The following is a 17498-nucleotide window of genomic DNA, read 5'->3' on the forward strand; positions in this document are numbered from 1 at the left end:
TTTTTTTGCAAATATAATTCTCTGCTCAAAAACTTCCACTCTTCCTACGTTGCCCAAAGGAAGATTCCTTCATCTAGCATTCATTCAAGCCAGGCTTTTTCATTCCTTATCTTTTGGTACTATCCTCCATAAAACCTGGGCTTTAGAGCAACTAGACTGACTTTATGTAAAGCACTTAGAACCATGCCTGGTTTATACTGTAATAACTATATATCTTAGCTATTATTATTATTGCTGACTTTCATTTGAGTAAGCTGTATGCATTTCTACCTCTGGAACACTGCTAAATCCTTTTTCCTATTTGAACAGGTCTGTCTGCAATGGGAAAAGTAGTGATTTAAACAATCTGACTGGCACAAGCCAATTGTTAACTCCTTGAGAAAACAACTTCTCTTCCTGCAATAGATAGAAACTGTGAACAATAATTTTCTTTTCTTTTTTTTTGAGAGAGAGAGAGAGAACGAGAACCAGTGGGGGGTGGGGTGCAGAGAGAGGACAGAGCATCTGGAGTGGGCTCTGTGCTGACAGCAGAGAGCTTGATGCTGGGCTTGAACTCACAAAACGCGAAATCATGATCGGAGCCAAAGTCAGATGCTTAACTGACTAAGCCACCCAGGTGCCCCTAAACCCTAATTTTCTACAAGATGCAATAACATTTAAGACTAGATGAGATATAAATAAAAGGTAGTATTTCTTGGCGTGCCTGGGTGGCTCAGTTGGTGGAGCATGCAATGCTTGATCTCAGGGTTGTGGGTTCAAGCCCCATGGTGGGTGTAGAGATTACTTAAGAAAAAGAACATCTTTAGAAAAAATAAAAAGCAGTACTTAAAAAACAGGCTGAAAAAATATGTGTTCTGGATTTAGGGCCAGATGGTTCTCCAACTTTGGTGTATATTAGAATAACCTGGGAAACTTTCAAAACTAATTCAAATGCCTGGGCCCCACTCCAGGTTTATTGAGTCTCTAGCAGTAGGCCTCAGGCACATGAATTTTTTAAAAGCTCCAAGGCGACTCATATGCACCTTTTTGAAAGCTTGGCGGGTCATCTTCCTGTGCACCTACACCCAAGAATCATTGGTTTAAACAAGAGAAACTTTTGGGTTAAGGAGGCTGGTCATGTTTGGCATGTTTTCACCATGTTCTCCTGGCACATTTTTGAAACAGAAAATTCAGAGAACTGATTTGCCCTGATTTATGTGTTTGAGTAGTGTTCTTAAAATAAAAAACATCCTCCACCCTTGAGTTGATTTAGGGGATCAGAAAAGAAAAAAACCAAATACATCCCAAATACTACACTTGATTTTCACCTAAAGCCTTCTCTGCTAGCCCAACTTCTATTAATTTATAAATTTCAAAACAGAATTACTTAAGTAAATATATATTTAACTATGTACAATATTTACAGCTTACAGACTTAACTCAAAATTATACAGTTGAGTAAATGTGTAAAAAGTTGGCAATATAGTATGTAATACTGGAAAAATTTCAAAAACAACTTTACCTCAAAAATATTTTACACCAACTTTCCAAAGTGCTATCTTCACAGGTTCATTGTATCTTAACAACCCAGTTAGGCATGAAGTAACCAAGATCATATCCAGAGACAGCACTTTTGGTACCACTGTAGAGGGTGTAGAAATCTTGGGTCTTTGAAACCCTATAATAAAGCCCCTTTTACCCTCCAATCCTGAGACAACAAATCTTGTAGTTCTCCCTCATCATCGCTGTCAACATTCTCCTCTTCCTTTTTCTGCAGTTCTTTTATAGTCAGAACCTCTTTAAGCTTATTTTTAATTTCATCCTGGCGATTCCGAAGCTTTTCCACCCGACGGTAACATTCTATCTGCTCATCGATCTCCCCAATTTGCCGGTCCAACCGTCCCTCCTCATCCTCTTCAGCAACTATGGCTTCGGAAATGGTATTGACCTGTCTCATGGCCTTTTGAAATTCGTCCCACTCTTTGTCCATCTGATCCTTTGGGGCATCAACCTTTCGAACCCTAGCGTCTATTTCAGGGTCATCAAAAAAGCCTTCCGGTAATGCTTCCGCTGTGTTTTCTCTCCTTTCCACTACTTTTTCATGTATTTCTGCTTTCTCAATGGACCCTGAATGAGGAATTAAAGGGGCCTTGGGAGGATTTGTATCCGAGAAGCCGCTTGGCAGCATACTACTTGTTGCCTCCCTCGAGGAGGAAAGCGAGTGTTCCTTGCCCTGTGCATCGGGCGGCTGCTTGCCGGCGTCTCCCCTTTTCCCTTCTCCTCCCTCCTCCTCCTCCTCCTCCTCCTCCTCCTCTTCCTCATCTTCATAATCAGGGAGTAAACCGAGTCCTGAAACCTTAATGAGGGTCGCTCTAGTGGACTCCTTCCCTGCTTTGTCAAAGTTGGTGGACAAAGCGGATGTGGAGGGCTGTACCTGGGGCAGCGGGGAGGCCTTGGGTCTTTTGGCATCTTGACCGTCCGCCTCCGACGCCTTCCTCTTGGCTGACTGAGGCACTGAGCTGGCGGACGGACCCTGGGTGGCTTCCTTCGCGCCTTTCAGCTCGGCCACTTTCTCCCGGTGCTGCTTTCCCAGGACGTGAGTCTGCCACAGGAGCTCGCTCTTCACCGGGGTGTTGCACAGGGCACAGCTCAGCTGCCCCAAACGGTTGTACTTCGCAAATGGAGATTCTATCCGTTTCCGGTTGGTGCTCAGACGCTGCTTCTCCTTCATCAAGCGCCGCAGTTCGTCCTGATTGACCACTCGCTTCCCCGCCGGAGTGCGAGCGGAGGCGGAGGACGCCATCTTGGCGCCCTGACCCAAGGTGATTCTGGCTTCCGTGCGGGCGAGGCCTGGTAACGTCACTTCCTGTGCTGGCGAGGATTGGCTGAGGGTGCGCGAGCGCGGGCGGTGGCGCCGGGATTTTCCTCAGGATCCGCGCTAAGGCTGTCTTTGCCGGCCGGGTCGCAAGCTCAACGGTGCTATGGCTGCGATCACGGCGGTGAACTCCAAGGCAGAGGTGGCGCGGGCCCGGTCGGCCTGGGCCGTCAACATATGCGCCGCCCGAGGGCTGCAAGATGTGCTACGTACCAACTTGGGGCCCAAGGGCACCATGAAAATGTGAGGCGGCGGTTAGGGAGCCGGCGGCTTGTTGGGTGTCGCTGCGCGCTCTTAAGGCCGACGTTCCATGAAGGGCCTGGAGCGACGGGACGCACCTGTGGGCCTGGTTGTCCTCGTTCTCATTCTTGCCCTGAGGTCATCCCTGGCCTGGGGCGGGAGGAGCCCGAGAAAAGGGCCCCCAATGAAGCTGTGACACCCACTCCCCACCCCCTACCCCCCGCCCACGTTAACGCTCTTGTGCAGTTGGAAAGTCGTTTCATCTGGTGTCTCTTTAGAAACATAAGCGGTTTAACTCCCCTGCTCTTTGAGACTATATGCCCTTAGGTTGGTTTGTGTTTGGCAGTGTGTTGTAGCGTTAAGGGCACACAGGCCTTGCAGTTGCAAATCCAAGTTCCCCTTCCAGCGTGCGTCCTTAGGCAACTTAACTTGAACGCTTCGCGCCATCAGCATGCATTTACATAGTATTACAAGTTTCTTTGGAAGAGTGAGGAAAAAAGAGCAAAGAATTTGTAAGGGGGAAAGATGCATTCTAAGAGGAATGAGCAAAATTAATATTAACGGTAAAAGAGAATGTGTACTAATTGGATGTTGGGAACACAGATGGTGAAGGTATCATATATGTTATTGATCATATATATCGCAAATATAATAATACTGAGGAAAGGGACTAATTACTGATGGTGGTAGGGAGAAGGAAAAACCTCCCGAAAACAGATTTTTGATCAGAGTCTTGAAAATTAAGTTAGAGTTCACCAGTTGGAGAAGGGAGTAAAGGCCTCCTGGTAAGTTAAGGAATGAGAAGTCCAGTGATGTAAATCCAACAGAAGTGAAAACAAGCATGATGTATTAAAGGAACCATAGTATTTTCCCACCAGATCTCATTTGGTAGATGCCAGGAAAAATGGACATAAACCAGTTTGGGAAGGGTGAACTAGGTCATTGCCAAATAGTCTGGATTTTACCTTGAAGGTGATGGAGAACATAAAATTCATTGAAAGATTTTTTCCCCATGTTTGTAAGAATCATTGAAAGATTTTTCAACGTTTTTTAATTTATTTTTGGGACAGAGAGAGACAGAGCATGAACGGCGGAGGGGCAGAGAGAGAGGGAGACACAGAATCGGAAACAGGCTCCAGGCTCTGAGCCATCAGCCCAGAGCCCGACGCGGGGCTCGAACTCCCGGACCGCGAGATCGTGACCTGGCTCAAGTCGGACGCTTAACCGACTGCGCCACCCAGGCGCCCCTCATTGAAGGATTTTTGATCAGAGAACTGACTGAGTCACATTGCCTTTTAGAAAGATAAATGTAGTGTGGAGGGTAGATTCAAATTCAGAGATATTAGGATGCTGCTTAAGTAGTCCAGGCTAGAGATGTTGACAGTTGAACACGGAGAGGAGGGAGTAGATTCAAGAAATACTTAGGTTGTACAATTGACAGAACTTGATGATCTAATAAATGTGAGGGATGAGGGAAGAAAGTAAGTTGAGTGAATGAATGGTAACATTTCACACACACACACACACACACACACACACACACACACACACACACCACACACACAACCTACAGCAAATTTACAAATTTGTGGTTTGTAGACTTACAAATACTCTTCTTGGACCAAACTGCCATTCATAACTCATCAATTTCTATTACCCTTAAACTTGTAAATGCTCCATTTGGAATGAAGTTGCTATAGCAGTCCACATGGGGAGAAGTGATTCTGTAGGCTGTACATGGTGGTGGTTACCATGGAATCTCCCTATGGCACATAGATGTTTTGAAGCCCAGTTCCTGATATCAAGGATCGTAGACTGGGAAGAACTGAGAATATCTTGCTTGACCCTTGCCATCTGAGGTTTAATAACATCACTGTTTTCTGAACAGGCTTATTTCTGGTGCAGGTGACATCAAACTCACCAAAGATGGCAACGTACTGCTCCATGAGATGGTGAGCTGATGCTACTGACTCTAAGAAACCTTAATAAGCCTAGAACATAGTACAAATTGTATATCCTTAAAAAAAAAAATTTTTTTTAATGTTTATTTTTGAGAGAGAGAGAGAGACAGAGCACGAGTTGGGGAGGGGCAGAGAGAGAGGGAGACATAGAATCTGAAGCAGACTCCAGGCTCCCAGCTGTCAGCCCAGAGCCCAACGCAGGGCTCGAACCCATGAGATGTGAGATCATGACCTTAGCCGAAGTCAGACGCCCAACCGATCAAGCCACCCAGGTGCCCCACAAATTGTATATCCTTAAACCAAGGCTGTCAGCTTGCTCATACTGCAGTCATGAGTTATACTTGCTGGGTTAAACCTTAATAAAATATATTTTTGGTTGTTTTCAAATCTTCATACAGACCAAGTAATAGCTTAGAGATACTTCCAAATTAGTTCCATCTTTTAAAGGCACTGTGTTATGTTCTTTGTAATCATGAAAATATAAAAAATCCTTTGCAATTTTAGTAAATATATTCATCTTAGAGATTGAAGGATTTAATGTTATTTTGGAAATGTCATTGCATTCTAAAGCAAAGACTCTTCTAAGATGTTCAAACCTCATTAGTTCTCAATTTAAAAATTTTGGGTATTGACATTTATTAAGTATTGATACTACAGAATTTGTGAACGTGTAGAGTGAGGCTTATTTCATTTCTTAATTTTACTAGTGGCCCTTAGGTTATCTTGTTTGCATTGGACTGTTTTTTTTTTTTTTTCAATCTCGTTCTTTTAATCTGTTGCTTGCTTTTTCCAGCAAATTCAACACCCAACAGCTTCCTTGATAGCAAAAGTAGCAACAGCCCAGGATGACATTACAGGAGATGGTACTACTTCCAACGTTCTAATTATTGGAGAGTTACTAAAACAAGCTGATCTTTACATATCTGAGGTATTAGCATATTACAGAATTCACATTCATGTAGTACTTCACTGTTTTAAATGTTTGTTTATTTTTGAATCAGGGGGGAGGGGCAGAAAAGGGGGGATAGACAGAGGCTTTGTCGCCAGACTCGAACCCACGAACTGTGAGATCACGACCTGAGCTGAAGTTGGATGCTTAGCCGACTGAGCCACCCAGGTGGAAATTGTTGTTTTCATTCGTACAATGGTTTAATTTTAGAGGGCAAAAGTTAATTTTTATCAAGATACTTAAAAAAAAATTTTTTGATGTTTATTTTTAAAATTTAATTTTATTTTTTAAATTTACACCCAAATTAGTTAGCATATAGTGCAACAGTGATTTCAGGAGTAGATTCCTTAATACCTCTTACCCATTTAGCCCATCCCCCCCCCCCACACCCCCTCTAGCAACCCTCTGTTTGTTCTCCGTATTGAAGTCTCTTATGTTTTGTCCCCCTCCCTGTTTTTATATTATTTTTGTTTCCCTTCTCTTGTGTTCATCTGTTCTGTGTCTTAAAGTCCTCATATAAGTGAAGTCATATGATATTTGTCTTTCTCTGACTAATTTCACTTAGCATAATACCCTCTAGTTCCATCCACGTAGTTGCAAATGGCAAGATTTCATTCTTTTTGCCGAGTAATACTCCATTGTATATATATACCACATCTTCTTTATCCATTCATCCATCGATGGACAGTTGGACTCTTTCCCTACTTTGGCTATTGTTGATAGTGCCGCTATACACATTGCGGTGCATGTGCCCCTTCAAAACAGCATGCCTGTATCCCTTGGATAAATACCTAATAGTGCAGTTGCTGGGTTGTAGGGTAGTTCTATTTTTAATTTTTTGAGGAACCTCCATACTGTTTTCCAGAGTGGTTGCCCAAGTTTGCATTTCCACCAGCAGTGCCCAAGAGATCGTCTTCTCTCCGCATCCTCGCCAACATCTGTTGTTGCCTGAGTGGTTAATGTTAGCCATTCTGACTGGTGTGAGGTGATGTCTCATTGTGGTTTCGATTCCTATTTCCCTGATGATGAGTGATGTTGAGCATTTTTTCATGTGTCGGTTGGCCATCTGGATGTCTTCTTTGGAGAAGTGTCTATTCATGTCTTTTGCCCATTTCATCACTGGATTATTTGTTTTCTGAGTGTTGAGTTTGATAAGTTCTCTATAGATTTTGGATACTAACCCTTTATCTGATTTGTCATTTGCAGATATCTTCTCCCATTCTGTCTGTTGCCTTTTAGTTTTGCTGATTGTTTCCTACCCTGTGCAGAAGGTTTTTTTTTATCTTGATGAGGTACCAATAGTTCATTTTTGCTTTTGTTTCCCTTGCCTCTGGAGACGTGTTGAGTAAGAAGTTGCGGCCAAGATCAAAGAGGTTTTTGCCTGCTTTCTCTTCCAGGAATTTGATGGCTTTCTGTCTTATATTTAGGTCTTTCATCCATTTTGAGTTTATTTTTGTGTATGGTGTAAGAAAGTGGTCCAGGTTCATTCTTCTGCATGTCACTGTCCAGTTTTCCCAGCATCACTTGCTGAAGAGACTGTCTTTATTCCACTGGATATTATTTTCTATTTGTCAAAGATTAGTGGGTCATACGTTTGTGGGTCCATTTCTGGGTTCTCCATTCTGTTCCATTGATCTGAGTGTTTTTGTGCCAATTTTTATCAAGATACTTTAGTACAATTGTAAATTTTCTTTTTTTAATGTTTATTTATTTTTGAGAGAGACAGAGACAGAATGAGAGTGGGTTGGGGCAGAGAGAAAGAGGGAGACACAGAATCTGAAGCAGTCTCCAGGCTCTGAGCTGTCAGCACGGAGCCTGACGTGGGGCTTGAACTCACGAGCCATGAGATCATGACTTGACCTGAAGCCAGACGCTCAACCGACTAAGCCACCCAGGCACCCCGGTTTTAGTACAATTGTAAATGGAAGTAATAATGAACTCTTTTTTTTTTTTGCCAAAATAATTTCTTTCATTGGAATGATATCCCTTTTTAAAAAATGAAATATTTAAGGTATATAAGAAGGTAAAAAATTAGCCATATACCCATGAATAATGACCTAAAAAAGAAAACATCACTGATGAAGTCTAAACCAAATTATGCACCTTTTAAAAAATAACTGGGGAAAAATAATTGAAGGTTTTCACACTGTGAATTTACCTACCTTTCTATTTTATTTTCCTTATAAACCATCTACTCTAGCCAGACTCCTCCAGTCTACTCACTAGCCTCTGAAATCACTACACACATTTCTATGTCACTGCCTTTGTTCAATCTGTATCCTTTTCTTGGCATTATTTATCTGTCTAATCTAATTAAGTATTTGGATTTTTTCCTTTCTTTCAAGAACCATTTCAGCAAAGCATTACCTGGTCCAAGTGCTAAGATTAGTACTTCTTTGCATTTCATTTAGTATTGGGAATTGTCTAACAATTCAGTACCTGCAACGTACCTCATTTAGGATGGCTTTGGCTGTAAGCAGTAGAAACTTAACTGAAAGTCACTTAAACAGTAAGTTATCTCCCATTACAGAACATCCAAGTTTGGTTGATTGAAAATGTCTATTAGTCATCAAGTACCCTGGTCCTTTCTGTGTCTTAGTTCTTCCATTTATAGTGCTGTTTCATGATAAAGCTTATTTCTGTCCTGATTATAAGACTGTCAGAGAAAAGTAGGACTACTTGCTTCCTTTAATAACACTCAGCAGGAGAGGGAGGATAAAACTATTTGCCCAATTATGGAGTTTAACTCCTTCCTTTATAATATAATTGGGCCAACTTTGATCGGTGTCCATCCCAAATCAATAACAGGTTTTAGGGGAATTGACTTAATCCAATCAGGATCCACCCCTTGAGTTAGCTAGAGAGGGTAGCTTCCTCTGAAGACCTGAGAAAGAGATACCTAAACAAGATTAGGGTTTGGTTAGGGAAAAAAAAGTTTGGGAAGGGGGAGATGCTGACGGGCGTTGACATAATTGTGAAACTGTGGCAGTATAGTGATAAACCTAAGTACCAGATGTGATAGAAACACTGAGGAAGGAGTGATAGCCTAAACTTGCCCGAATTAGGAAGCACTCTTTGGAGGAAGTAAGACCTGGGTTAAATCTTTAGAATGAGAGGCAGTGAACCAGTGGAAAGAGTGAGGAGCAAGGAGAAAGACATTCCAGGCAGAAGGAACAAAATTAACAGAGGCAAAATTAACAGAGAAGAGAAGCAGCATGGTATGTGTGTAAAGCTGCAAGCATTTTGGTGTTGGCCAGACTTTAAAGTGCTGTGAGACGGCAATGAAAGGCAGGAGAAGTAGGTGGAAGCTGGATTACAGAGGGCATGTGGTATACTAACCACGAAGAATGTTCGTGTTAACATATTAATGACTGATCTGGTCAGATTGGCATTTTAAATATTCGAGGGACAGCTTTAAGGGAGTCAAGACTAGAGGATCATAGTCCGGGTGAGAAATTGTGAGATCCGAGACTGAGGAAGTGTTTTGAAAATGTTTAATAACATCCAGGGTCTGGAGTCAGGCTTTGTAGGTTTAAATCCTGGCTCTACCACTTAATATCCTGGTGATCTAAAGCAAGTTACATTATTATAAACCTCAATTTCCTCATCTGTGAAACAGAAATAATACCCACTTCGTAGTGTTGAGAGGATTGAATGAAATAAGCCTTTTAGATTAGAACCTGGCACAAATCCTTAAGAAATGTTAACTTTAAAAAATTATTGTAGGACTGATGTAGAGGAATGGAGGAAGGGAATAAATTAGACCCAGTTCCAGCTTTCAATAAGTTTATATATTTTTCCTGAAAAGACAATTAAAAAAATTATTTTGTTGGGGTGCCTAGGTGGCTCGGTAGGTTAAGCGTCCGACTTCGGCTTAGGTCATGATCTCACGGTCTGTGGGTTCGAGCCCCGCGTCGGGCTCTGTGCTGACCGCTCAGAGCCTGGAGCCTGTTTCAGATTCTGTGTCTCCCTCTCTCTGTGACCCTCCCCTGTTCATGCTCTGTCTCTCTCTGTCTCAAAAATAAATAAAAAAAGTTAAAAAAATTTTTTTTAAATAAAAAAAAATTATTTTGTTATAATATCAAGCCTATAGAAATGTTTCAGGAATATTCCAAAGAATAACATTTCTCTCTTTCTCAGATATAAACGTATATATGGTGCATGCATATATGTATGTATGTACATATTTTTTTTGAATGGTGTAAGTTGCAGACATGATCACCTAAATATTTCAGTGTATGTTTCTTAAAAAATTTTTTTTAAAAATTTTATTTATTTTGAGAGACAGAGAGGGAGAGAGAGAATCCAAGCAGGCTCCAGTGCTGTCTGTGCAGAGCCTAATGTGGGTCTGGATCTCACAAACTGTGAGATCATGACCTAAGCCGAAATCAAGAGTTGGACACTTAACTGACTGAGCCACCCAGGCGCCCCTCGGTGTATATTTCTTAAAACCACGATATTCTCTTATGATCACAGTATAGTGATCAAAACCAGGAAATTAATATTAACATTGATACATTGATACAGTAGTATAATCTATAGATTTTATTCCTATTTTATCATTTGTCCCAACAGTGTCCTTTATAGCAGAAGAAAATCTATGTTCATGCATTACATTCAGTTGTCCTATCCTTATAGTCTTCTTTATTTTTTAATTTTTAACATTTTCTCAAAAATTTTTTTTAATGTTTATCTGTTTTTGAGAGAGAGAGAGAGCGAGCACGGATGCCGGGGAGGGGCCAAGAGAGAGGGAGACACAGAATCTGAAGCAGGCTCCAGGCTTCATTTATTTAGGGGCTCCTGGTGGCTTAGCTGGTTGAGCGTCTGACTTCAGTTCAGGTCATGATCTTGTGGTTTGTGAGTTCAAGCCTCACACCAGGCATGCTGCTGTCAGCCTATCAGTGCAGAGTCCACTTTGGATCCTCTGTCCCCCCTCTCCGTCCCTCCCCTCTTGTGCTCTCCCAAAATAAATATATCTAAAAAAAAGTCAGATGCTTAACTGACTGAGCCACCCACGTGCCCTCCTTTAGTCTCTTTTAAACTGGAATTATCCTGAGCTGTCTTTTGTGTTTTATGACATTGCTACTTTTAGAGTACAGCCAATTATTTTGTACAAAGTCCTCAATTTGGATTTGACTATCACAATTAGACTCAGGTAATAAACTTCTGGCATGAAATACCATAGACGTGTGGTAGTGTTCTTAATGCATTGTATCAGGAGGCACATGATGTCTATTTGTCCCATTGCTGTGATGTTAACATTTGGTGAAGGTGGTGTTTGTCTGTACTTTCCTCCAAATCAGCGTTGGTTCTTTTCCTCTGCATTAAAGGAGTCTTTTCTTTTGTGCCCATTCGGAAGGGTACCACATGACAGTGTGTCATAATTTTTGGAAATAAAAAGGAGTTTTGTAGTGTTTTGTCCTGGACATAAATTTTTTTCTGTAAGTTTGAGGTTGTTTTAAATATGAAGCACTGAAAAATTACTTTCATAAGTTATGTACATGCATTTGTCTTGAGTGCCATTGATGTGGGTAATATTACTTTCTTTGAACGTACCTATTAACAGGAGAAGATGGTTACTTTTACTTTGGATGACTTTATGATTTTTAGTTTTATGTTGATGTGACAGGGCCTGCACCCTAGAATAATAGCTGAAGGATTTGAAGCTGTGAAGATAAAAGCACTTGAAGTTCTGGAAAAGGTTAAAATTAACAAAGAGATGAAAAGAGAAGTCCTCTTAGTTGTGGCTAGAACATCTCTACAAACTAAAGTTCCTGCTGAATTGGCTGATGTGTTAACAGAGGTTTGTGATTAAACTTTTGCATTCAGAACAAATATAGACTAATGCATGATGATATTTTTATTTTTCCTATAAGAATCAACTATCGTATGTGGTTCTTTTGAACATGAAATAAAATACAGAAGGCAAACATTTATTCACTTAGTTATAGTCTATACTTGATTGGTCAGAACAGTATGTGTAATTTTTCAAAAGTGTCATATTAAACCTTCTTTTAAGTTAACATGAAAGTTAATGAAAGGGGCCTGGCTGCCTTCTTAAACCTTCTTTTTATTTTTATATTAAATATAATTTATTGTCAAATTGGTTTCCATACAACACCCAGTGCTCATCCCAACAGGTGCCCTCCTCAATGCCCATCACCCACTTTCCCCTCTCCCCCATCCCCCATCAACCCTCAGTTTGTTCTCAGTATTTAAGAGCCTCTTATATTAAACTTTCTTTTAAGTTAACATGAAGGGAGCTTGGCTGCCTGTGGATCAACCCTTGTGGATGTCATTGGGGTGAGGTGCTGGTCTCTTAAAACCTAGAGGTCAATATTTATTATGTGAGGTGACACATAGGTTGTTAAGGTTACCACTTTAATGAAGCGTGATTGATCTGACAGATAATCTTCACATCTGGGAAATGCGTATTTGTTTTGTTTACTTCTAAAGGTAAAATGTGTGTAATTTAAGGAGTAGATTGGGTATTTTGGGAAGGCTTTTATCAGGTGGCTATAGTTTGATATCATCATTGTTCCTCAGCGTTGTATTTTCTGCAACTTGAATATATTGGTTTATCAGGAATGATGAATTCATAACCAAAATCACAAAGCATTGATATATAAATCAGAATGCTGTCTTGCTAATTTACTCTGAGAAATATAAATGACAAATGGACTAGAACACCTGATTTGTTTCTGGTCAATTCCCCTTACCAATAGGAAAACCTACTTTGCAAATCAGATTAAGATCAGACAATTTCTTGCTCAGCAGAGTTCAAATAAAGACTACAGTATTTTCTCCTGTTGGAGTACTTATATCAAATGATCCAGAATCTTCATGTTATCTGGTTAGTGCGCCCATTCTCTTTTGGAGTTGTAGAAACACTGATACTCTCATTATCCTGTGGTCTTTGTCATTATTCCCTGTTAGGTTCCAAAACCAAGTATCATGTTATCTCAGGTAAACTAAGGTATAGTTTTTTGCTTTATTTATATTTTAGGGTGGTTATATTGTAATAGTTAATTTATGTAATTTCATATTACTTTCTTTAAAAAAAATTTTTTTTTAGCATTTATTTAGTTTTGAGAGACAGAGCACAAATGGGGGAGGGGCAGAGAGAGAGAGGGACATACAGAATCCAAAGCAGGCTTCAGGCTCTGAGCTGTCAGCACAGAGCCCGATGCAGGGCTGGAACCCACGAACCGTGTGATCATGACCTGAGCTGAAGCCGGACATTTAACCGACTGAACCACCCAAGCTTTCTGAGCTAAGCAATAGGATATACTATTGTACCATGCTATATATCCCTGGGGCTATGTGGCAGAATAAATAGCACATGTCTTTCTGGAGTATCAATTTCACGCTGCAATTTTGGGGAAAAGCATTACTTTCACATTAAAACAAATGTATATCATGGCATGACGTAGAAGCTTTTCTTTTTTTTTTTTTTTAATTTTTTTTTTCAACATTTATTTTTGCGACAGAGAGAGACAGAGCATGAACGGGGGAGGGGCAGAGAGAGAGGGAGACACAGAATCGGAAACAGGCTCCAGGCTCTGAGCCATCAGCCCAGAGCCTGACGCGGGGCTCGAACTCACGGACCGCGAGATCTGACCTGGCTGAAGTTGGACGCTTAACCGACTGCGTCACCCAGGCGCCCCTAGCTTTTCATGATAAAACACAAAATTTAAGACACTTCGTGTTAGTGTAACCAGAAAATTTTAGCTTTTACCTCAGATTACATTTCCTTCTTTTCCATTAAATATGTCTTTTGGTGGAAAAGTTTGAGTAGTGTTGGTAGTAGAGCAGTGGCTTGGCAGTTAAAGAAAACGGGATTCTAGGCCTTGCTCTGCTTTTAGACCTCTTGTTAAGTCTGTAAATTCTTAAAAGTTTCAGAGTTTACTTTACTTAACTGTAAAATGAAGGCTTTGGGCCTGATGATCTCTGAAGTTCCTTCAGGGTCTAAAGTACCCACTGGCATTGATTATTACTAATGTCCATGACAGAGTGGCCTTTGTGGCCTTGCCCTATATTTTGGGGCCTGAAGCCCTTTATCTGTTTAGTCTGATGATTACTTGGGCCAGTGATTTCTTTTAATAGACCAGTAATTTACTGTTCTCATTCACTTCTCTTTCAGGCTGTGGTGGATTCTGTTTTGGCTATTAGAAGACCGGGTTATCCTATTGATCTCTTCATGATAGAAATCATGGAGATGAAGCATAAATCAGAAACAGATACAAAGTAAATTACATACACTTTTTTTTTTAAGGTTTTATTTTTAAATTTTTTTTCGACGTTTTTTTTTTATTTATTTTTGGGACAGAGAGAGACAGAGCATGAACGGGGGAGGGGCAGAGAGAGAGGGAGACACAGAATCAGAAACAGGCTCCAGGCTCCGAGCCATCAGCCCAGAGCCTGACGTGGGGCTCGAACTCCCGGACCGCGAGATTGTGACCTGGCTGAAGTCGGACACTTAACCGACTGTGCCACCCAGGCGCCCCTTAAGGTTTTATTTTTAAGTAATCTCTACACCAACATGGGGCTTGAACTTATAACCCCAAGATCAAAGTTGTATGCTCCTGCGACTGAGCCAGCCAGGTGCCCCTAAATTACATAAACTTTGACAATACATGGATTCTAGAATATTTGGTGTAGTTCAGATACTTTTTTTTTTTCATTAATATCATTAGTTACTTTAATTCAATGTCAGTCTATTTTTTAAAAAATGTTTATTTTTGAGAGAGAGCACAGGCGGGGGAGGAGCGGAGAGGGAGGGGAACAGAGGATCCGAAGTGGGCTCTGCACTGACAACAGTGAGCCCAATGTGGGGCTTGAACTCATGAACCATGAGATCATGACTTGAGCCGACGTTGGACACTCGACTGACTGAGCCACTCAGGCGCCCCTCAACATCAGTCTGTTAATTCAACATATATTAAGTGAATACTTACCCTGAGGCAGTCATTGTTTTGGGTGCTAGGAATGAAGAGTAATACAAAACAGAATTTCTTTCTCTAAGAAGATTATGTTTTTAGTTGTGGGAGATAATAAATACATAAGTGATAATAAATGCTGGGAAGAAACTAGAGTGACTGAGAGCATGTGTGTGATTTTGGAGTGCTCAGGGAAGATCCTTGTGATTGGAAACTAAACTCAAGAGCTAAGGAGGTGTCTGAAGAAATAAGGGAGTTAGCCATGTGTATATTTGGATGAAGAGTTCTAAGTCAAGGGAATGACGGTTGAAAAGGCCCAAAGGCACCAGTGTGCTGGGGTGTCCCAGTGTGCCTGGAGCACAGTAAGTAAGAGGAAAAAAGAGTAGGATTTGAAGTTGGAGAGGAAAGAGAGGTCAGACAATTGACATGGTCTGGGTAAGTATGTACTCAGAATATGTAGCATGTTGTTGATTTTGGACTTAATGAATTTTAAACTTTCTTTTATGGAAAATTCTAAACATATATAAAAGCAGAAAGAATAGAATAGTGAACTCTCACATACCTGTCACTCATGTTTATAAATTTTCAATCTGTGGCCCATTTTATTTTTCCTTTTATTTCCCCTTATAAACTCCTCTTTCTCTTCCTCATCCCAAACCTGGATTATTTTGAAGCCAATCCAAATATCATATTTCATTTGAAAATACTTTATTTTAATATATGTGTGTGTTTGTGGATCTCTTTATTTACTTATTTCTTGAAGTTTTATTTGGTTTTTCTTAGATTGGCCATTGTACTTTTTATGGTGTCTTATTCCCTGCAGATCTTTCCAAGCCTGCCTTTTATTATTAAAAAAATTTTTTTTAAATGTTTATTTTTGAGAGAGAGAAAGTGTACGAGCAGGGGAGGGGCAGAGAAAGAGGGAGACACAGAATCTGAAGCAGGCTCCAGGCTCTGAGCGGTCAGCACAGAGCCCAGCGTTGGGCTCGAACGCACAAACTGTGAGATCATGACCTGAGCCAAAGTTGGACACTTAACTGACTGAGCCACCCAGGCGCCCCTGTGTTTTGTTTCTACACTTGATCTTAGCCAAAAGGCCGAGAAGCGATGTGTGTTTGTTTCTATATGTGCCATTCATCATGTTTGAAAAAGGTATTTGTAGAAATTATTTGACACCTAGGATGAAGGTGCATTTCTGCACAGAGGATTTGAATTTGCTGTTGCAAGGAGCCTGGGGAATACTTTAAATTAAATCCACAGCTTGAGGGTTCTGTTTTTGTTTGTTTTTAATATCTAGTTGTGTTTAAAAAATTTTTTTTAATATTTATTTTTGAGAGAGGCAGACTGCAAGCAGGGGGAGAGACAGAGAGAGAAGAAGACACAGAATCAGAAGCAGTCTCCAGGCTCTGAGCGTCTCCAGGCTCTGTCAGCACAGAGCCCGATGCGGGTCTTGAACCCATGAACTGTGAGATCATGACCTGAGCCGAAGTTAGTCACTTAACCGACTGAGCCATCCAGGCGCCCCTAGTTTTGTTTTTTTAAATGTTTGTTTATTGAGAGAGAGAGAGAGAGAGAGAGAGAGAGAGAGAGAGAGAGAGGAAGCGTATGATCAGGCAAGGGGCAGAGAGGGGGAGAGAGAGAATCTGAAGCAGGCTCCTCGCTGTCAGCACAGAGCCCCACACAGGGCTTGATCTCATGAACCATGAGATCATGACCTGAGCCAAAACCAAGAGTCAGATGCTTAACTGAGTGAGCCACCCAGGCATCCCAAATATCCAGTTGGTAGTTGTAACTACTGATTCATATGAGGACTGCTTGCTTCTAGTTCATCCTTCTGGTTTATGCCCTGAGTATGTAGCCCTTTGGTGTTCCTACTTAAAGTGAAGAGTGTCTCCTATTAGACCCTCTACCTTCGATGAGCCCTGAGCTTTTCATTCTGTCCCCCTCTCATAGTGAGGTTGTTGAAACCCAAGTTCAGATTGATCTGAATTGTCAAGTGACTTTAGGATAAGAGTACTTGCAGTTCTTTTCTTATCCTTTGGAGTTCATGTTTTCTTTACTATTTTAAAGCTCTCCAGTGTTTTTAAGCGTTTAATTTTTTTAATGTTTATTTAGTTTTGAGAAACAGAGACAGAATGTGAGTGGGGGAGAGGCAGAGAGAGCGGGAAACACAGAATCTGAAGCAGACTCCAGGCTCTGAGCTGTCAGCACGGAGCCCGATGCAGAGCTCAAACCCACGAACCTGAGCCAAAGTTGGACGCCTAACCACAGAGCCACCCAGGTGCTCCTAAGGTTTTTGTTTTTAACCCAGCATTTTGCTTTTGGTAGTAGGGTTGGTCCAAATTAGTCTACTATTGCTGAGGGCAATAGCAGTTCTGATTTATATTTCAGAAGTATCTCTGTGGTTATTGTGGGCAGAATGCACTGTGAAGCAGGGCATTTCCCAGGGCAAGGGCAGAAGTGGAGCCCAGTCAGGAATCTGTTGTAATACGGGTGAGGGGTGAAAACACTTTAGATCAGGGTATACTTAGAAGGAGCAGTAGGATCTGTTGATG

At 41.1% G+C, this 17498-nt stretch overlaps 2 protein-coding genes across 2 annotated transcripts in view; one reads left to right on the forward strand and one right to left on the reverse strand.

The window, feature by feature from the left end:
* Positions 1–1362: 1362 nt before the first annotated feature.
* Positions 1363–2810, reverse strand: ZNF830 (zinc finger protein 830). The gene has a single exon (XM_040455211.1). It carries the CDS (start codon positions 2780–2782, stop codon positions 1658–1660), a length of 1125 nt encoding a protein of 374 aa, XP_040311145.1. The 5' UTR covers positions 2783–2810; the 3' UTR covers positions 1363–1657.
* A 46-nt stretch (positions 2811–2856) lies between these two features.
* CCT6B (chaperonin containing TCP1 subunit 6B) overlaps positions 2857–17498 on the forward strand; it is a 32115-nt gene continuing 17473 nt past the window's right edge. The window contains 5 exon segments of the mRNA XM_040455221.1: positions 2857–3097; positions 4983–5046; positions 5849–5983; positions 11634–11807; positions 14148–14251. Coding sequence (XP_040311155.1) covers positions 2961–3097; positions 4983–5046; positions 5849–5983; positions 11634–11807; positions 14148–14251 — 614 coding nt within the window. The 5' untranslated portion in view covers positions 2857–2960.

The sequence above is a fragment of the Herpailurus yagouaroundi genome, unplaced genomic scaffold, assembly GCF_014898765.1.
Source record: "Herpailurus yagouaroundi ecotype Mexico unplaced genomic scaffold, PumYag 215, whole genome shotgun sequence".
NCBI classification, from domain to species: domain Eukaryota; kingdom Metazoa; phylum Chordata; class Mammalia; order Carnivora; family Felidae; genus Herpailurus; species Herpailurus yagouaroundi.